The following is a 21,126-nucleotide window of genomic DNA, read 5'->3' as shown; positions in this document are numbered from 1 at the left end:
CACAATGAAAAATTATATTGATTCAATAGATATGAGATGGGAGATCCAAATATATGTATATTTTATCCACTTGGTTAAAATTGTCATAAAATGTGATTAATGTAGTACTTGACTTGTTTTTTTTTTTGGGTTATGATAGTAAATTTAGATAAAATATTAATTGATATATACTAATTAAAGAGATGGGAGAACACAAACCATAATTTAGTATTTGAATTTTCCGTCTTGAAAATATTTTCAATTGCTTTAAAATGTGCCCACTAACCTCAGCTTATTTTAGCAATAATTGATATTTGTTTATAATTAAGAAATTACAAGTTGGAATCCTCATCCTATTGAAAAAAACTTTAAAATGTGCAATTATTATTACTACTACTACATATGTGTAGTATTTTAAGAAATAAAAGGAAATAAAACTCTTTTGTTAATATTATTGATATAATGTTAAATTGGCATACGGTCAGCCTCTCAAGCTACTTATCATATTAACTCAATTAAAATTATTTTAATGTGTTATTAAGGAATGTGGCTTGGGGCCTAAAAATATATGTGAAGTATTAGGTTCAACCCGAAGACGCAACTTCTACCAAGTAATGACCAAAATTATTTTAATGTCATGTCAATATTTTGACATATAATAGTATTGACAATACGAACATAATTTGAAAAATCAGATATATAATTGAAACTTTTCAAAGTTTAAAGTGGATAATACATTGTGAATAATTTAAAAGCAAAATTTATAATGTAATATGAAATTAAACATAGGAACCAAATTATGGCAAGAAATGATCCTACTAAAAAACGAGAAATTTCACTAGAAAAATATAAATTTAATATGTACTTTGAAAAATACAACACATTTTCAATATTTTCAAACATATATTATAAATGTTTTTTTTACGCTACATTTAAATTTAAATTTGATTTGAGTTATATCATACATGTAAATGATATAATAAAGAAAACCATTCAAAAGTTAATATGCGACCAAAATAATTCCCAACCTCTAATTAATTCCTCATTAATTTATTTCCAAAATCAGACGAAAGAGAATCAAAATGTTGGGGGTGGAAGTTGGTAAGAGATTAAGAAAAAATAATTAAATAAACAAATAATTAAATAAAAAACACCAAAATAATTGGCGCTAATTTGGGTTCCTCACGACGACACCCAACTTTTCCGCGGCGTGGAAATGAAAGTGAAACCAGTCGAATATTGACAGCGACGCCGCCACAGCCTATGCTGAAGATCTTCGCTTTATTCTTTCTTCAAATTTTATTTATTCATTTCTAAGTAATAAAAGAATTTCACTTTAGAGAGAGATTAACATTGATTTTTAATTTTTTTTGTTACGACTCGAATATGGCTCAAGTGGTTAACTAATTCCGATTAAAATGTTGTAAGTTTGAATTCTTATTCTCATATAAAAAAAAATTATTTTATAATGTTTAAATCTAGTATTTTTAAAGCTATGTTCAGGTTGACGGTAATCTAATGCATCTAAATTTATATACTTTTCACTTTTATTTTATTTTGATGGTTGTACTTTTAAAATGTTTATTTCATTATCTAAATAATTTGAGTTAAATATTGTCATACTTGTGTTAATTTGTTTTTGTATTTAGAGTGCCAAAAAAAAATCACGTTTTTTAAAAATTTCACGAGCAAAAATAAATCATTTTAAATTTACAAAAGTAAAAATATAGAAAAGCCCGAAAATATAGTGCAAAAATAAAAATTAAACTAATTTTTTAAAACTCTGTGAACCCGATGAGGAGAGAGTATTATTTCTTTTCTTTACGAGTTATATTTACATTTTGACACATCATTAGATAATATATTATTTTATTTAACACAATCAACATTGTTATTAAACATCATCTCAATTTGTGGGCTAAAAATTTATTCACATACCTAATTCTTTAACGGATAATTTGTTCCATTGACCTATTTTTAATCATTTCTTTGTCTGAGACAATTGTTTTTTTCGTGGATTGTGATGATAATGCATGGTCACTATTCATATGATAGAACTCTTAGTAGTCCTATTTACTTTTAATGCAGTATTTCTTTATTAAATAAAAAAATACATCACTGTATGGTAGCAAGAAAAAAGACGAAATATAGAGTAGGGAGAAAATTCTGGTAATAATATGGTATCAGATTTTTTCCTGTAAAAAACTTTTCCTCGGTAAGATTTAGAGGAACTGGAGGGAGCTCATTCTCAATTACTGTATGGTCCTATATAGACAAATGTTTTTGTTAATTTTGTATAATTACTACCTTATCCACTCGTCTATATACTACTCGACCTCGATCATTCAGGAGGAGCTTCCCCCTAAATCTTTAAGAGTGAAGTTTTTTCGAGAAAAAAATCTCATACCATCTTATTACCAGAATTTTCTCTATATTCTATAATTATCCATCAACTAATTAAGAGAAATAAATATTTAAAACAATGTATCTATATATATATATAAATTTTTTTATATTTCAAAATATTAAAATAATTTTTTAATACAATATGGGAAAGTTGACGATTAACTCACCCCTTTGAGATATATAATTATTACCGCTGAATTATACGAAGTTAATTAAAAAAGAAAAAAAGTTATTGAGCATGCAGCTAATTATTTTTCAAAAAAAGAGAGAGAGACTCACTCCCTCTGTTTCTCTCTCCCACTTGCGTTCTGCACATGCAGTGAACTACTAAAATGGCATTCTGGTGAGGTCAATGACCAAATCCCACAAGCAAAAATCGCTCTCCCATTTGATTATCCATTCCTTGCAAAACCCACTACACAAATTTTCCTCATATTCCTTTCTTTCTTATCCTTCAATTTCCCTCTCTTTCTCTAGAAATTTCTCCTTCAATCTGAGCTCCCACCCCTCCAATGGCGACTCTCGGCGATATTGGAGTTTCTGCACTAATCAACATCCTCACTGCCTTCGTCTTTCTTCTGGCTTTCGCTCTGCTGAGAATCCAACCCATTAACGACAGAGTTTACTTCCCCAAATTGTACATCAATGGCGGACGGAGCAGTCCCCGGAGCTCCAGAAATTTCGTCGGAAAATTTGTTAATCTCAACATATTCACTTATCTCTCCTTCTTGAACTGGATGCCGGCCGCTCTGAAGATGAGTGAGACTGAAATCATCGCCCACGCTGGGTTTGATTCTGCTGTTTTTCTCAGAATCTACACTCTCGGGTAAATTTCCCTTTTGCTAATTGTATCTGTTTCTCATGATTTCTGTTTTCAAGATGATTCTGAATTGGAATGCTCTGTCTCTGTTCTTCGTGTTGGGTTGATTGTGATTTTGGTTAGGAGGAATTTTTATTTCAGAGATGCAACTTTTTTTCTTTTTACTCTGTGGACTTTTACTGTTTGAGATTTTTGGGTTAAATTTCAAGTTTAGTGCTTAAACTTCTAAGGAGTCTCTAACTTTCAATATTTGACAAAATAGATTGATGAACTTTCAATGAATTTTACAAAATATCTAATTCATCAAGGTCCTATTCCACACAAAATTGAAAAGTTTTAAGAATCTATCAGACAATTTTTTAAGGTTCTGAAATCTATTAGACATAATCTCGATAGTTCAAGGGCCAAACTTGCAATTTTCACCGATATTGGGCAATCTACAAGCTTTTATGCTGCCCATGGTTTTGGCTCTGTTTCAAATTAAGCTCGTTGACTTGAATTTATTTGGAATGTTCTTCATCTTTCTAAAAATATTATTATTATTATTTTAGTATTCTCATCAGTGACCTGTATTTTAAAATATTTTCCCTCTTGTACAGTAACATTAACATTTAAAAGGTCATCCAATCATAACTCTTAAAAACAGTGTAAAAAAAAGACAAAACTATTTTGAAAACACTTTCTCAGACAAAACCTTATTCTGTTAGTATTTCGAATAAAAAATAAAATATTATCAAATGAGATTTTTGTTACTGCCAATTTATAAGGATTTCTCTATCCCTTTGCTTACTGGCAGGTTGAAGATATTCTTGCCAATAACCATTGTTGCGCTCCTTGTTCTTATCCCGGTCAATGTGTCGAGTGGGACGTTGTTCTTCTTAAGGAAAGAATTGGTTGTAAGTGACATCGATAAGCTTTCGATATCCAATGTTCGTCCCCAATCTATAAGGTGAGCTTACCTTGTCATCATAAATCACTAGTAGATGAATTTTACTATTTATCATCATGTTAGAAAATGCTCAAATCTGTTTGTTTATCCACATTATAGGGACGATAGGGTGAAGTGACATTTAATTTTATCATCTTCACCCAGTGTCACACCATTCTCAATACAACTCTGCATGTCCCAGCTCATATTAATTTGATTTACGAAATTCAGTAAGTAGATTGTTAACAACTCTAGTTGAAGTCAGTCTCATACTGAAATCTAAGTTTCTTTTTTTTTTTTGAAAAATATAAAATATTTAGGTGAATTGAACTGAACATGTTGATTACAGGCGAATACTCAACCAAAATTTGGGAGAAAATAAAATAGTCATTTTTTTTTTCCAGATCTCTATTCTGTGACTTGTTGGGAAATGCACATTAACAGAACAATTGTTACATTTGAGTTTCAGGTTTTTTGCTCATATAGGATTGGAGTACCTGTTCACAATATGGATTTGTTACATGCTTTACAAAGAATACGACAATGTAGCACAAATGAGATTGAATTTCTTGGCATCACAACGCAGACGTGCTGAGCAGTTCACTGTGAGTAAAGAATTTTTTATGAGAACCATTTATCTATGTGATCATCGGGGAGAAAATTGTTGTAGTTAATTATTTGGTCTCATTCCATTTGTTCATTATTATTGAGAAACTTTGTGTGTTCTGGCACTCGGGTCCCACCATGGTGGATCAACTCGACACTCCATCTCTCTGTCTCTCTCATTTCCTCAAAAGCTTGAAGGACCGCACTTTATTAAGAATATATAAAAATGATTAAATGTACCCTAATCTATTAGCTTAAGGTTTTGGGTTTAGTATTTATTTTAATTTTACCATAGTTAGAGTAGAGACTCTTAAGTTTGAACCTTTGTAATGTCATTTTCTTCTCCATTGATATTACTCGTTCACTTGTCGAGCTTCATAAATAAAATTAAATTAAGAATTCACAAAAATAAATGATCAAATATATTTACTAACACAAATAAACCACTAGAAAAAAAAATTGAACAAACTTGTAACTTGGCCTGTTTGGATCCCTAGACACTATGTAGCTGAAATTAAATCTCCTACATGGAGGTTGAAGTTTCTCCTTTTAGAATATGAACTCATTTTAGGATGAATCATATACAATTCTTTGAAGGTCATGAAATGTGTCACAATATTGAACTAGAGATTCCTATTCCAGTCAAAAGTGTTCGACTTTCTATTGAACATCAGTCCAAATAATAATTCTTACTGTTATCTTCTTCACAGGTGTTGGTTAGGAATGTACCACATGTTTCGGGTCGCTCGACGTCCGATAGTGTTGATCAGTTCTTTCACAAAATCCATCCAGAACATTATCTTTCTCATCAGGTGATACTTGTACCATATACGAATATATTGAAGGAAACTGGACTTCTTCTTTTTTCTCAATCTGGTATTTATTTTTTAATTAATTTCTTGATTTTAGGCAATATATAATGCAAACAAGTTTGCTCAACTGGCAAAGAAGAGAGCAAGGCTCCAAAATTGGTTGGATTACAACCAACTTAAGTTTGAAAGACATCCCGATAAGAGACCGACTAGAAAGGTATCCATCCATTCACCAATACTCTTGAATATGACTTAGGAATTTTACTTTTTATAGCCATACATTTGAATTTGACAGTTCGAACTCTTTCTTTCAGATAGGGTTGTTTGGACTCTGTGGCACTAGAGTCGACTCGATCGATTTCTACAAACAACAAATTAAGGATCTCGACGCGAGAGTAAGTCATTAGACTCAAAAGTTCTCGACATTTTATTTCTTTAGGCCCACTTGATAACCCGTTTGTTTTTAGCTTTATGTTTTTGAAAATGATGCTGGCTTCCTATCATTTCTTTGGTATATTTAATCACATTTCTTAATAACACGTTTGAATTATTAGCTAAATTTAAAAAATAAAAACAAGTTTTAAAAAAATATTTTTTTAGTTTTCAAAAAGTAGATTACAAACAAAGAAAGGTGAATGTATATCTATACTAGTAATATTTTGTTGATTTTTATGCTTCTTTTTTCTATTTCATTGAATTTTTTCCAATATAATGAAATTTTGTGACATGATGAAAATTTAATACTCTGTTCACGGATTAGATGGCATTGGAGAGACAGAAAATCATCAAAGATCCAAAAGCAATTTCACCAGTTGCTTTCGTTTCATTTAATTCTCGTTGGGGCGCTGCAGTTTGTGCACAAACTCAGCAGAGCAAAAATCCCACATCATGGCTGACAAATTGGGCTCCAGAACCTCGTGATGTCTATTGGCGAAACCTTGCTATACCATTTGTTTCCCTCAGCATTAGAAAAACTGGTTATATCCTTATCAGTTTTCGCTCTGGTATTCTTCTATATGATTCCAATTGCTTTTGTTCAATCACTTGCCAATCTGGAAGGTCTTGAACGAGTCGCCCCATTCCTACGGCCAGTCATTGAATTGTAAGTCAATCTACTCGACTACTTCCTAACGTGAAATCTTCTAAGATTGATCATTAACCTCGTTTTCTCGAACAGGAGCTTCGTCAAATCATTTTTACAGGGTTTTCTTCCTGGCTTGGCTCTCAAAGTCTTTCTATATATACTCCCAACAGTTCTAATGATCATGTCCAAAATCGAGGGGCATGTAGCAGTTTCTATGCTCGAGCGAAGGGCTGCGGCGAAGTACTATTATTTTATGCTGGTAAATGTGTTCTTGGGAAGTATTGTGACTGGTACTGCTTTTGAGCAACTGCATTCCTTCCTTCACCTATCTCCTACACAGTAATGTTTCTCACTCTAAATTAATGATATGCAATTTCAAATTGATCTTCTCTCTAATGTATATGAACTATAAAATCTTCAATTAAAGATCAACTTCAAATGGCATCCTATGCATCTTTTGATTCTCTGGTGAACTTGTTTGCAGAATTCCCCGGACAATTGGAGTTTCTATACCGATGAAGGCTACTTTCTTCATCACTTACATAATGGTGGATGGGTGGGCCGGAATAGCAAGTGAGATTCTTCGATTGAAACCGCTGGTTATCTTTCATCTCAAGAATCTCTTTTTGGTGAAAACTGAAAGAGATAGAGAGAAGGCAATGGACCCAGGAAGTGTGGAGTTTCCCGAAACTTTACCGAGCTTACAATTGTACTTCCTGCTAGGAATTGTCTATGCTGTGGTCACCCCAATTCTTCTACCATTTATTCTCATCTTCTTCGCATTTGCATACTTGGTCTACCGCCATCAGGTTAGTCACTACTCACTCGATTGCTCCCGACCACTCAATACATATTTTTTTGTTGTGGACACATTAGAAAGAGAAAAAGACACATAGGCACACTTCAATACGTATTTTCCCTTCTATTTACAGCAAGCTGCACAAATTCACTAGAACAGAACATTTCGTTGTGGTGACCGGAAAGGAATATGGTTGACATACCTGGATTTATTTGATCCCATGTCTTTAGATGGCTTAGTGATTCGTATATTTCAAACATGGATCTACTGTGCAGATAATCAATGTATATAATCAGCAATATGAGAGTGTTGGTGCATTCTGGCCCCATGTCCACAGCCGCATCATAGCAAGCTTGTTGATATCTCAACTACTTCTATTGGGTTTGCTGAGTACAAAAAAGGCTGCCAATTCTACTCCACTGCTCGTCGCCTTACCGATATTGACATTGTTCTTCCACAAGTACTGTAAGAACCGGTTCGAACCTGCATTTCGTAAATACCCTCTCGAGGTAAATTCTAAATACTTCAAATCTACATGTATTTGATATTTTATGCACTTGTTCATGCCTTGCTGGTTCACCACAAAGTTTCGAAAAAATGGAAAATACTACATCTGAGCCAAAATTGTTCAATTAAACCATGTTAGTAGTCGGGTTTAATTACAACAATTTCTCAAGTTTGGGAGTATAATTACAATAATTTCGCAAGTTTAATTTTAACCGCCCCAACAACCCAAAGTGTGATTGTAACAATCCTTCTACTTCAGAACTGATTTGTGCATCTTTCAAACTGGCAACTGCCACTAGCAGAGTTGTAATTTTTAAGACCACATAATTGCAAAGATGGCACAAGTTCAAGTGGATATTACTGAAATTGAAAGTTCGAGAGTGGGATTGTAACCCACCTTATAATTCATATTAATTTTTACACTTCTTTCCCAAAGTTCCAAGTTTTATATTTCATCATTTTTGCTCATGTAGGAAGCAATGGCCAAGGATACACTAGAGCGGAGCACCGAACCCAACCTCAACGTGAAAGCATTCTTGGCAGATGCTTACCTGCATCCAATTTTCAGGTCTTTTGAGGAAGAAGAGTTGCCAGAGGTTAAAGTAGAGAAACAGAAATCTCCCATTCATGAGGACAGCTCTGTGAGTGAACTCAGCTCTCCTTCCCCACCACACACTGTTCATCATCATCCCCAATCCCCACCCCATTATATCTACCATCCTCCCTCCCCTCCTCACTTTGTATATCCTTCACATCCTTCTCACCACTATGCCTATTGTTACGATCCCGAGCCTTAGAATGCAAAAATTTAGTCGATATAGAAATTAACATTGCCTTCGAGAGAATAGAGCATCTGTGCAGTTAGTATCCGTTACGAGCATAGAATGGTTTGTTGATTCCTTCTCATTTTCGATCGGTAAGTTTAACTTTTCGTCAAGCAATTTGCAGGCTCGAGGAGGAATGATTTACATTCGGATCTTCTTTTTCTATATATAGAATTAACACCCCCTAGCCAATTAGTTTAACCAACATTATGTTCGTCTTCATTAATTGTAATTATCTCATTCCCAATGAAAAGCATTATTGAGTGTTTATTTTCAGTTTCATGCCTTTTGTCTTTGATTGACAAGACTTTGTGGATCATAAATTCTTAAAATATTTTTAAAAATTATATTGAAAAGCAAAGAATTACATAGGTGAAATATTTTCAAAAATAGAAAATTAAAAACAAAATACTTATCCAACAAGATATTAAATTGTTGAGAGGTATGATTCTCTCTTTGAGAGGAGATTTCTTATTAGTCCAACATGTGAGAACCTCCACCATTTTGTTCGATGATATATGTGATATATGTCCACAGTTATATATATTTTGAGTATAAACGTTAGAGTGGAGATTCAAACTTACGATCTTTTAGTTGCAGACTATTAATATTCATGGTGTTCCATCTCAAATCCGAAATCAATTGATAATGAGAAGAGTAGTCTATCCCCTCAAGATCGTGACACTTTTGGCTCATCGATCTTGGTTGGATTAGATGTTCGTTTTGGACTCTGATATCATATTAATATTCATGGAGTTCCATCTAAGAACTAGTAAGCAATGAGAGGAGTAGCCCACGTCTATTATAAATCATTGTTAGGTCCCCTCCCTTTTCAATGTGTGATCTTTAACACAGACAGGTGTCTTAATTCATTGAGCTATGTTCAGGTTAACAAATATCATATTTGAAAACAAAAGCAGAAAATATCTCAAAGCATGGAGACGAGATTTATTCCTACAATAAATTTATTGTTTACACTCCGAACAAAACAATACATGTAATTCTCTATATCACAAAACTACTACCGATCCGATACCACTCGACGAACAAACCGAACCGACAAGATTTAGGCCTTTGCTGATTGAGGCTGAGAAGGTTGGTTGGAGGTTATAATCTGCTCATACAGGTCTCTGATTTTCAAGCCAATGATGGTCTGAAAGAGGCCTGTGCCATTGTTGCTTCCAGGAAAATCAGAGTGCTGCAGAATTTGTTGTGTGATTTCGCCATAGAATTTGGTGGAGATGTTGCTTAGATGGCTCTCTACATATATCAGTTCGTCCAATCTGTCAAATTGCCCATCCATCTCCAACACGCTCACCTACATATCAAGACCGAGCACGCCTCGAATGAGTGATTTTAACAAAAGTAGTTTCGTTCTAAACGGTTTAATAACAAATCATTTTTATGTCTTACAAGTATTTTCATGTACGTCGCACTTGAGCCAAAATACTTGACCACAAATCAGTTTGAGTGCTTTTGGTGTTTTGCCATAAGTACTTTTATATTACTCTTACATTACTCTTACATATCAAGATTATAATCAAATGTGGATTTGGGATGCTATTTGAAAAAAGAAAAAAAGAAAAAAACCTTTTAAATAAAAGATTTTTTCTATGAGCATCTTTTGATAATTACTAATTTAAAGTGTGCTAAGACGATTAAAAGTATTTTAAAAAAGATCTATGACGTTGCATAAACTAAAATATTTTTAAAACCCTTTTTGAAGAAGCGTTTGAGAGATGATTATTCAAATAGTAGCTCTAAAGTGATTGACATTGTCATTAGTCAAAGTACTTGAGAAATTATTACTTAAAAAAAATAGTGTTTAAATTACTATAACTCTAGAATTATTAGACAATTTAAAGTATTGGAACCTATTAGACAAAAGTCCATAGAGTTATAAGATATTTTTTAAAGTTAACGAACATACTAGGCTACTAGACACAATTTTGAAAATTCAATGACTAAACTTGTAATTTAGCCTATAATTTAAATTTATAAATTAAAAATGTAAAATTATAAGTTTTGCATTGAACTTTTAAATTTATGCATAAAAAGTCTCTAAACTTTGAAAAGTGTTGAGATCCTTGAACTTACAATTTTATCTTTAATAGGTTTTTGAATTTATAATAGTGTTTAATAGGTTCCTAAACTTTCAATTTTATATCCAATAGTCGTCAACCTATTCAACATTTTTTAAAAATATTTTACGGACCTATAAAATATATAATTAGAAATTTAAGATTCTATTGAACACAAAGTTCAATTCAAAAACAATTATGGACTTCACAGTTTTAAAGTTCAAATATATATTAGATATAAACTAAAAATATTTAAATATCTATAAAATATTTTTTAAAGTTTGAGAATGGTTAAATCCTATATATTTATTTTGGTCCATATAATTTCGAAACATCTATTTTAATCTCTCCTTTAAACTTTTATTAGAGTGTGATATGTAAGATTTAAAAATTCAAATTCACAGATTTTTAGTCGGAGATAAGTTTTGAGCGCGTTCGCTTTAAAACCTTTGAAAATTGATTAGACACAATTACGAGGAACCAAAGTTAGAATTTAGGCATTAAAAAATCCAAAGCAGGCGAACCAATAAAATCGATGAACAGAAACTTGTAAAGCTGATACGATACGAACATGTTAGTTTTGAAGTCTCTGCATGAAATGGTGAAATGCGAAGTTTCAGAAGGATTACCTCATGGCCGAAGTAGGTTTCAGGGCCACAGAAAAGCTTGATTCCAGGATACGAGCACGTAAGCTTTCTCCCGCAAGGAATCCATGAAATTGTGGAGCCTTCGTCGAACAGGTAAACTGGATTGAAATGCTTTACTCCTTCCTTCATTATCAATCTAACCCTAAGAATTTTCCCTTCGTTGTCATTTGGAATCAGTCGCGTCGGCAAAACTTCGATCACCGCATCGGCGTATTGCTTCTGTGGATCTGGCGCCGGCAACAATGAAAGAATCAATCGCATTCAGATTCTGGTGAGTTTTTCTAATTTCTTTTTTTTTTTCATCTGGTTGGTTATGGCTGATTGAAATTGAAGCTTAATTATTACCGATATATGCGTCGAAATCTGGCTTTCGTGCTTCGATGCTTGCTTTGATGCTTTCGAGGCTGTGGCCTCTCTCCGCCATGTCTCTCTGCAATCGTTTTGATTTGAATTTCAAATTGGAGATGTAGATAGGTGGAAATTTCTGAAATGATCTGATTAATGTGTACCTGAATCTTCCATGCGAATTTGACCTCGTTGCTGATGTCCAAGTAAATGCTGAAGTCTAAAAGATCCCTGACTCGTGAATCATACCTGCATTAACATAGCTCCAATGGATGAATTTTCATTAAAGAAAAATTTTCTCAAATGGTTTCACTGTCTTGGCCGCAAAATTTTAGTGCGAATTCGTTCTCCTCTATTACTCTAGTGATGGAAGTTCTGATGGTGATCAGTAGGAAAATGGAAACGTTTGGTTCAAGAAAACATATGAAAATCCAAAAGGAAAAGAATTCTTCACTTCAACTAATCCCTCCTCATATCAGGTCTAGTTGATCAGATAAACAGAGAATAAATAAACACATGAAAATGCATCTAATAATCCCTTCATAAGAAAGTGCAAAGTTTTGGTTGATCAGATAAATGGAGAGTAAGAAAACATATGAAAATCCAAAGAGAAAAGAACTCTTCACTTCAAGTAATCCCTCCTCATAACACAAGTGGAAAGGTATGGTTGATCAGATAAACAGAGTAAGAAAACATATGAAAATAAATATAGTAATCCCTTCATAAGAAAGTGGAAAGGTTTGGTTGATCAGATAAATGGAGAGAGAAACATATGAAAATCCAAATGGAAAAGAACTCTTCACTTCAAGTAATCCCTCCCATAACAAAGTGGAAAGGTCTGGTTGATCAGATAAACAGAGACTAATAAAACATATGAAAATGCAAAGGAACAAAAAACTCTTCACTTCAAGTAACCCTACCCCTTCATAACAAAGTGGAAAGGTTTGGTTGATCAGATAAACAGAGAACAAGAGAACATATGAAAATGCAAAGGGAAAAAAGAGAACTCTTCACTTCTAGTAATCCCTTCACAAGAATTGAATTCAGGAGGGAGGGAAATTGGGGAAGATGGAACTTACATTGGGTGTAGGCCTTCTATGACAAGGATCTTAGGGGGCTTAATAAGCTCAGGTGGATCTAGGAGACCTGTGACATGATTGTAAATTGGTTTCTCAACTGCAATCCCATCCTTGAGAGCCTTGACTTGCTCATACATGAGATCAAAGTCATTGGCTCTTGGGTCAAGAGCAGTGACTCCCTTCTCTTTTCTTCCAGTCCTATCCAATGAATGGTAGTCATCTAAACATATCACAGTGGTAGTGTCACTGATGAGTGTGTTGGAGTCTGGATTTCCACCTCTTGGTGGCTTTGCTGCCCCTCCAAACACACTGGTTAGCCTTCTCATGAATGTGCTCTTCCCACACCCTGAGTCTGCTGCAAGCCCAATCACAACTGTCTGTTGGTCACCTGCTGAGCAGGTTATCAGCCATGGCCCTCTCTTGTTGGTTTTCTTGCCTCTGGTGAAGAAAATCACCTGTTTTTGGGGATATCCTAAGCTGGTTTTTGATGATGAGTAGACTGATTCTGTGTAGTTCAGGGACTTGGCTGTGGAAACTGTTGCCATTCTCTCTCTCACTCTCTCTCCTCAGAAAGCAACTCAGGAGGGGGAAAAAGATGGCGTTTCAATTTGGATCTTTGGTTACTCTAAGCTATGGGTTTAGCCTTCTTTTCACCCCCTCTTTTTCTTGCAGAGGAAAGATTTAGAACACAAAGATTAGAGGAGGCTAAATATGGGATCAAAAAACAGAAAACAGTCTGAAAAGTAAGGGGAAATCTGGGATGCTGGTGAAGGCTAATCTATCAGCTCACTTAGAAATTTCTTCAAGTACCCCTGATTTCTTGGTAAAATCTTGACAGTGGACGGTGGTAAAATTGTAATTTCCTAGTTATTTTTTCCTTTGAAGAGTTGAAATGTATGCTTTCTTATGAAAGATAGAGTTCTTGATGAGGTGATGGGAAACAGTAATGGGAGAAACTTATGTGGTGGATCTCTTTCAGTTTGGATATTTGGGATGCCACGTGGAAATAAATGGTTGGACAGTTATAGATGAGGAGTGAGAGGTGTGGAATTGAGAAGAGGTGAAAACTCTGAAATCCAATTAATTGGATCCTAGGGTCTTCAAAATTGTACACTTTCTCAATGCTCTGCATATTTTGAACCATAAATTCAATAAAAAAGCGAATGAAAATATTCATATAAATATATTCGTGATTAGATTGTTATTTAATTTTAAGAAAAATTTTACATCTTAATTTGATTAATCGTAACTTCGCCAATAGTAGAATGGTGAATGGAGTAGCATATGCCAAAGATACCACTTGATATTAGCAAACCGAGAGCATTTTCTCAAGGAAAACTTTCTCATTATTATTTTCTTTTCTGAGGTCATTTAGAATAAAATTTTGATTTTCGACACAAATTTTGACACCCAAAGAACCTGCCTTTTCAAAATTTCCTTTTTCAGAATTTTCGTCAATTTGAATATAACACAAAATTTTCAGAATTTTTTTCAATTTGAGCATTTAACACAACTAAACAAAGAACGTAATCATGCTACCTATCTTCTCTCCCCCTTATAGATAGAAGGAACAGGATTTAGTTTCATTTTCAAGATTCAAGCCTCAAAACTCAAAAAAGAGACTGATTCTATATACCATTAAACACTCATTAAACACTAATTTGTATTTCGATCTAGGTGCAATAGTTGTTGCAAGTCAAACAAATTTTAAATCTCTAAGCACTCTAGTTAGCATCTTCTTTATCCATACGACAACACAAAAAGATCTCTTTTTTTGCATCTCTCTTCTACTTGTCGAAAAGTTAATGGTGATCAAAGAAATAACACTCAAATATTTTTCAGAAAAAAAAAAAAGGAAAAACGACTAAGAGAATGTTAATAATTGGGGTGGGGGAGGGGACAAAAATATGCATGAGACAGAAGAGAGAGTTTAGGAAGGGAGAAAATGGTACACCCCAACTCCACTGCACCTCACCGCACCAGATAGATGCTTCTAAGTTCTAAGCTATATATCTGTAGCTCAAAAACAAAACCAAAACAGACTATCTAATATTTTTGCATCGCCAGATAGATTTGGCGCAAAACTATATACCTTATATCACCCATCAACAATAAACAATTTTAGAATCCACATCTTTCTCTCACCTCACAAACGAACCACCAACCAACGTTCTAAAATACAATGACTGACCGAAACGATGCCCAAACGCCACAACGTTGCAACCGTTGCTTAATCTCTCTCACTTGTTTCCCCTAAAATACAAGTAGGTTTTCTGCAAAAACCAAGAAGAAGAGTGAGATACAGAAAATCGTAAATCGTGGCCAAACTCAAACTTCGTCTCTACAAATCTTGTTAGATTGTCTTATTTTTCTATCTCGGTTCCAATAATCTATGATTTTGTTTAATTTGGAAGGTTTAAATAGTAGCTTGGAGCTACTCTAATAGAAGCATATGAATGTTTGTACATTAATCGAGTTACATTATTAAGTCAAACAAATCCACAATATACCCAATATTTTGAATTTTATTGAGGGAAGCAGAAATCAAGGAACGACCTCTCTAAAATCTAACAAAACTGTGCTTCCCCTCCAAGAAGAAAAATTATAATAATAAAAGAGAAAAAGAAAAGGAAATGAGGATAAGGATGTTGAGTCTCTTACCTGAAGGACCCACAAACTAAGGAGCGATTCCAAGCAAAAAAAAGCCAAATCCAATGAGGTAGAATATCTACAAGAAATCCAATGTTAGTCAAATTTGGAGTAGCATAAGCATGTTAATAGATACAATAGGAAATAGGAATCTAACTTTCCATTAAATTTATATTGCAATTTGCATACAATGTTGAAAACAATGGTTCATGGAATATAGACCGATAACCTTTGCTTTCTTGGTCTAAAATATATGTCTAAACCAATTGAGCTATAATTATATATATATATATATATATATATTTTGTATTCCATTGATATTTATATGATATAGTTTAAACTCAATTTTTAGACACGATGACAGCACCTAACTATGCATAATAATGCAATGAAGACATGAAGACAGTCAAATTGATGAAACTTGATCGTATCCCCCATTTCACATTATAAATAAATAAATATAGAGGTGGTTTAAGATATTTATAGTTGTCTATTATTTTATATTCAGAACTTACCCCAACCAAAACATGGGCAGAGAAGACGTCAATTGCTGCTAAGATGCCCCTGAAAATATTTGGAGTATATATTTAGCACAATGCAAGCAATATTAAAAGCCTAAAAATGAAATGGTAGTAATGAACTTACGTCAATGACTGCCCATGGAACACAACTGGGGGTGCAATGGCAGCAAAAATACAAAATCCAATATGTATCTGCACGGTGAAAATTTAATTAATTGACTACTAAATGAAACAAGGGATTAAAAACAGACCATTATTTCTTGAGACAAATTTCACGTACCAAGTAGAACAGGAAGAACCAACCAAACTTCAAGGCACTATCTGTCCTGCAAGTTAAAATACAAAATCCCATCAGCGATCAGCAAATCACCAAAAGTGTACAAGAATGAGCGCACATATAACAACAGCGTAGGGAGAAACCCAATAAAGGAGAGCCTCTAAATTCATTTGAATGAAATACAAAGATTATCCAATCTCACCTCATAGCACGGTACAGAGGCCTATACCACAGCACATATGAAAGAGGAACTCCAAGTATGGAGTATATTACAGCAAGGAGAAAGATTATGACTCCTGCAAGTTGTGACAACAGTCAACAAACCCATTTGTTGCAGCTTAAGGTAAAAAACCATTTCACAAAAAAGAATCAAGAGTGACATAATTACCCCCGCCTCTTATCCAATTGACGGTTATAGCAATTACATTGAAGACCAGGCACAACACTATACCTGCAAAAACAGCAAGGGATGAAGATGTAGAGTACAAAACAACTATGTTGCATGATATATGCTTAGAAAGAAAAAGTCCAATATTCTTTCTTTTATGGGACAGGGTATGCTAGAAGTACAAATGCTTCCTCGGGCCTATAGATCAGGTGCTAACCGAGGCAAGAACTTGAGTGAGCTAAAGCACATCATGTAAGCGTAGAAGAGTAGAAGAGTAACTCTTTCATGTATAGTAGAGTTACAAACTAAAATATTTTAATATAAAGTTTCTAAAAGAAAAAAATAGAGGAAGAGGGGTTGGTATGTCACTCATTTACTAAATAAAAGGCAGAAAGCAAACTAGAAGTAATTGGCATATATCTCAAACCAAGAGATTGTAAGTTTGATCTCTATCCACGTATTGTACTAAAAAAAATAGGCATTATCTTGATTGGGTCTCTTGCCTAATATAAGGTGCACAATTTTCATATCTTTTGAAACGTCCATTTCCTTCCCATAAAAACAAAAAAGAAAAGCAGAAATTAAAGAAGGAAAAAGGGAAAAAAAAATAACAAATAAAACTATGTGAGGATGAATTGGGACAATTAACTTTGCATACCTAGCCAGCTAGCAAAAGCCAAGTACTGCAACTTCTGAGCATGTACTGGTATTTCATTGGCTATATCATGATGAATAATGGGAAAAAATGGAGGCCAGTTTCTGTCGTCAGCAGGGACACCAGCTGCGCGACATTGAAATAGTTATAGTCAGTCAATATAGCTTCATAAACAAAACCAAAATACATTCAATGTCATCACTTGTGTATTGTATTATTGTCAACCACCTCTAGAAACAGCTTCTTCCCTCTTTTTGATTTCCTGTTAACAATGAGGCATGTTGTTAGATAATTGTTTCAACAAATATCACATTGGGGCGGGCACAAATGTCCCTGGTATAAGGGAGCAAAGCCCCGACCTCGGATTTAAAAAAATCACATCTCTGTGTGTTCCCTTTTTTTTTTTTTGGGGGGGGGGGGGGGGGGGGGGGTGGGGTTGACAAAATCAACTTGCATAAAAAAAAGGGCAGGTCAACAACTACACAAATGTATTAATATATTGTCAATTTATGGACCAAGATGTAGTATTATTCGCAAACAAGCACAAAATTATGGATATCATAAAATAACCTTTTCTTTCCTACTAAGTTCTGCTTCCCAAGCAGCAAGCTCTTTCTCCTTCTTCTTCGGATCCTAAACGAACCAAACAAAACATTACTTGCTTCTTCCGTTCCAGGTAAAGAGAATCTAAGCAAGAAAAAAACATAATATGATATTGTTCATTACGTTCATCGTGTCAAGCGGTATATCCACTGTAGCATCATGCTTCTGTCCAAAGCCCAGAGCATCTGATACCACTTGTGGAACTCGCAGCTTCGATCCAGGAGCGGCACCAGAACCACCTTTCTGCGGATGCCGAAATTAGTAAAAACAAATGGATATTACCGTTTCAATCCTCCTAAAAACCAGCTTGATTTGCTTACTTCTTTACTTTCAGAAATCAGTAGCATTGTCAATAACTAATCAAGAAATGCTTGCTTTTAACGATGCATATTCAAATAATAATTCTACACAAACAGTGAAATTAGATTGTGATGACGCTCATTTTCAATCCTAAATGATGAAATCATCCACCTCAGTACTCCAAAAAAAAAAGTACTACTTCAGAAAGTCGGCTTTTCTTCAACTGCTCCACACCACTCCTACAATTCTTCTACGATATTTTCTCAGCAGCCAGAAACCAACAGAATTCCTCCAAATTTAGCAAGATTTCCGTCAGATCCAGGCGAAAAAGAATCCAACAACCTCACCTTCACCACCTCAAAACTCAAAAATAGAAAAGAGGATCCAGAGATCCCGATCGAGACATTCGCCGATTAAAAATCGCGTAAAACAGGAGACAAAAAACGCAAAAAAGTGATGAACAGCAGATCTAAATGAGACTTGGCCACAAAAGAAAGAGAGAAATTGTGAGGAAATTACCGAGAAAGGATTGACGGCTTCTTCATCGAAAGGATTGGGATCGTGGTGGCGATTCATGGCGGTTTCAGATCCCTAAAAATGAGCAGAGAAAGAGAAATGAGGGAAGGCGGTGGGTGGCAGTGGTGGAGTGGATGGTGCCGCTTTGCCCTTTTATCGGTGCTTGTTTGCTACGCGGGATCTGGCTTCCAATTTTTGCCCAATTATTCTTTTTTGAATTTATATTCTTTTTTATTATTTTTTTATCAATTCAAATTTATTTAAATTTAAAATTTTGAATTTGTGCACTTGCTTTCAAAAACTTGTTAAACTTCGATTTCAAATTAAATTCCCTTTTCTTATTCCGTTGCAGTACAGTTTCTAAATTTCGAAGTTAGTCCTCTAACTTTTGAATATTTTGAATATTAGGTTTCTAACATCGAGATTTTTATGTGAAAATATTGTTTCTATTCATTGCTCTTTCAAGATAAAATAACAATTTAGAAAATATATTATTTGTACCTAAAGTTTAAGTTAGTATCTATTTAGTATTTGAAGTTTTAAATGAACACTTTTAATGATAACTTTAAACGAAGGGTTCTAAATAGTGTCTGAACCCATTTGATCATTATTTGACTTAATTGATGTGACAATTAATATGTTTGTGACAAAATATCTTAATTTAATATGTATGTATATAAGATATATATATGTGTTTTGTTGATTTGATGATCAACATCATATCTCTCTTCTCCCCCCTCTCTCTTCTTTAGCAATCCATCGTTCATTGTCTGTCGCATGCAGTTGCATTTTTCGTTAATTGCTAAATCTAATAGATTTGAAAGTGTTGCTCGTTGTCGCTGTTTAAAGAACAAAGAAAAATACTGGTTGCTACATTAACATTTAGTCAACTAACGGTCAAATGAGTTTATTGACCATTTAGAACATTTGTCACTAGGGTGTTCACGGGTTGGGTTAGGTCGGGTTAGACAATTTTTTTGGACCAACCCGAAAGTTCGGGTAGATGAACTCACCAACCCAACCCTATATTTTTGGGTTGGGTTGAGTCGGGTTACCAGGTCGGCAACGAGTAACATTAGACGGCTGCAGAAGGTGAAGAACGGATCTGGCGGTGGACGGAAGCAGATGGCGATAGATCTGGTGCAGATGGCAACGAACGACGACGAATGGCAGTAGATCTGGCGAGGACAACAACAAACTATGATGAACAGCAACAGATCTAGCGGTGAGTAGCGATGAATAGTAACAAATCTTGTACAGTAGATCTTGGTACGCAACAGACAACAACGAACAACGATAAATAACAGTAGATCGAACAATGGATGACAACAATTAGTATATGAGATTTATGGAAGAGATGAGAATGAGAGATCAAGAGTGAAAGAAGAGATGGAGATGAAGGGAGATGAGAGAAGGGAAAGGAAGGGGGAGGAGGAGGTAGACAAGGTGGGCTATTAGGAACTAGGGTTTCTTTATAATATACTAATTTAAGCATAACTCAAACTACGATCAAAATATCGAAGGTTTGAATTTCCACCCAACATATTGTTGTAGTTAAAAAAAACCCACTCATTTTAATAAAAATCCAGTTTTGTACCAAATTAAATTTGATCGATACATATAATAAAGTAACTACGTAAAAAAAAAAGCATATATATATATAGACAACACACACATTAATTTATATAGGATTCGGTTCGGTTCGATTCGGGTTGAACCAGCCAAAAATTCATTTAACCTGTGAACCGAACCGCATTTTCGGTTCTTAAAAAAATCAACCCAACCCAACCCGAAAAAATTTCTAACCCAACCCAATCGGATTGGGTTGGTCGGGTCACTGGATTTTTTGAACACCCCTTATGCCAACGTGTTAACTTTTACTAATAAACTAGTAAAAAATATATCAATTTTTACTTTAAAACTTTCAATTTCATTAAATTGCAATTTAAACGAAAGTGTTGCAACCTTATGTATCTTGTATGGTACGGAATTGATGAGATTTCAAAGAAACATTAAACTTAAGAGTTTGTGTGTGTGTGTATATATATATATATATATATATATATATATATATTTTTGGACGTAGTTCCTTTATTATATGTATTGATCAAATTTAATTTGGTGCAAAACTGAATTTTTATTAAAATGAGTGGGTTTTTTTTAACTACAACAATATGTTGGGTGGAAATTCAAACATTTGATATTTTGATTATGTACATTTAGTCTGAGTTATGCTTAAATTGATAGAATGAGTGAGTTTTTGAGATTTTTACACTACTTTTTGTTAAACTCAGTAAATG

The 21,126-nt window shown here is 34.1% G+C and overlaps 3 protein-coding genes across 4 annotated transcripts; 1 reads left to right on the top strand and 2 right to left on the bottom strand.

The window, feature by feature from the left end:
- The first annotated feature begins 2,651 nt into the window (after positions 1 to 2,651).
- On the top strand, positions 2,652 to 9,041 carry LOC111014849 (early-responsive to dehydration stress protein (ERD4)). Of its 2 annotated transcripts, XM_022289700.2 has the most exons (8): positions 2,652 to 3,211; positions 4,002 to 4,154; positions 4,603 to 4,738; positions 5,450 to 5,551; positions 5,649 to 5,768; positions 5,866 to 5,946; positions 6,312 to 6,653; positions 6,729 to 6,870. In XM_022289700.2, exons 1-7 carry the CDS (start codon positions 2,898 to 2,900, stop codon positions 6,615 to 6,617), a joined length of 1,212 nt encoding a protein of 403 aa, XP_022145392.2. In that variant the 5' UTR covers positions 2,652 to 2,897; the 3' UTR covers positions 6,618 to 6,653; positions 6,729 to 6,870. The 2 variants fall into 2 exon arrangements, with proteins under 2 accessions (XP_022145392.2, XP_022145393.2); XM_022289701.2 differs by lacking the exons at positions 2,652 to 3,211; positions 4,002 to 4,154; positions 4,603 to 4,738; ... (1 more) ...; positions 5,649 to 5,768; positions 5,866 to 5,946 and adding exons at positions 7,120 to 7,444; positions 7,710 to 7,943; positions 8,415 to 9,041 and having other exon boundaries at positions 6,339 to 6,653; positions 6,729 to 6,974.
- A 648-nt stretch (positions 9,042 to 9,689) lies between these two features.
- Positions 9,690 to 13,962, bottom strand: PRK (phosphoribulokinase). The gene is made up of 5 exons (XM_022289623.2): positions 12,918 to 13,962; positions 12,003 to 12,087; positions 11,839 to 11,923; positions 11,476 to 11,720; positions 9,690 to 10,083 (listed from the first exon to the last, which is right to left on the bottom strand). Exons 1-5 carry the CDS (start codon positions 13,460 to 13,462, stop codon positions 9,832 to 9,834), a joined length of 1,212 nt encoding a protein of 403 aa, XP_022145315.1. The 5' UTR covers positions 13,463 to 13,962; the 3' UTR covers positions 9,690 to 9,831.
- Positions 13,963 to 14,782: 820 nt separating this feature from the next.
- SCAMP5 (SCAMP family protein) lies at positions 14,783 to 19,020 on the bottom strand. Its single transcript, XM_022289624.2, is given in 13 exon segments — positions 14,783 to 15,190; positions 15,579 to 15,620; positions 15,622 to 15,645; positions 16,082 to 16,130; positions 16,212 to 16,279; positions 16,368 to 16,413; positions 16,567 to 16,660; positions 16,753 to 16,815; positions 17,411 to 17,533; positions 17,636 to 17,669; positions 17,978 to 18,040; positions 18,134 to 18,253; positions 18,830 to 19,020. Coding segments are annotated over 13 exon segments (816 nt in total). The 5' UTR covers positions 18,887 to 19,020; the 3' UTR covers positions 14,783 to 15,157.
- Between the last annotated feature and the right edge of the window lie 2,106 nt (positions 19,021 to 21,126).

The sequence above is a fragment of the Momordica charantia genome (assembly GCF_013281855.1).
Source record: "Momordica charantia cultivar OHB3-1 chromosome 10 unlocalized genomic scaffold, Mcharantia_2.0 BLBB01000010.1, whole genome shotgun sequence".
Taxonomy (NCBI): Eukaryota; Viridiplantae; Streptophyta; class Magnoliopsida; order Cucurbitales; family Cucurbitaceae; genus Momordica; species Momordica charantia.
This window is presented reverse-complemented; position numbering and strand designations above follow the sequence as displayed.

Bases quoted from the DNA above. Each gene is read 5' to 3' on its own strand.
- LOC111014849 (XM_022289701.2), top strand. From the start codon at position 6,472: ATGTCTATTGGCGAAACCTTGCTATACCATTTGTTTCCCTCAGCATTA. The intron at 6,654-6,728 runs GTAAGTCAATCT...TTTCTCGAACAG, and splicing joins CTACGGCCAGTCATTGAATT to GAGCTTCGTCAAATCATTTT. The intron at 7,445-7,709 runs GTTAGTCACTAC...TCTACTGTGCAG, and splicing joins ACTTGGTCTACCGCCATCAG to ATAATCAATGTATATAATCA.
- PRK (XM_022289623.2), bottom strand. From the start codon at position 13,462: ATGGCAACAGTTTCCACAGCCAAGTCCCTGAACTACACAGAATCAGTC. The intron at 11,924-12,002 runs GTACACATTAAT...AAACGATTGCAG, and splicing joins AATTCGCATGGAAGATTCAG to AGAGACATGGCGGAGAGAGG. The intron at 10,084-11,475 runs GTAATCCTTCTG...CTTGATATGTAG, and splicing joins AAACCTACTTCGGCCATGAG to GTGAGCGTGTTGGAGATGGA.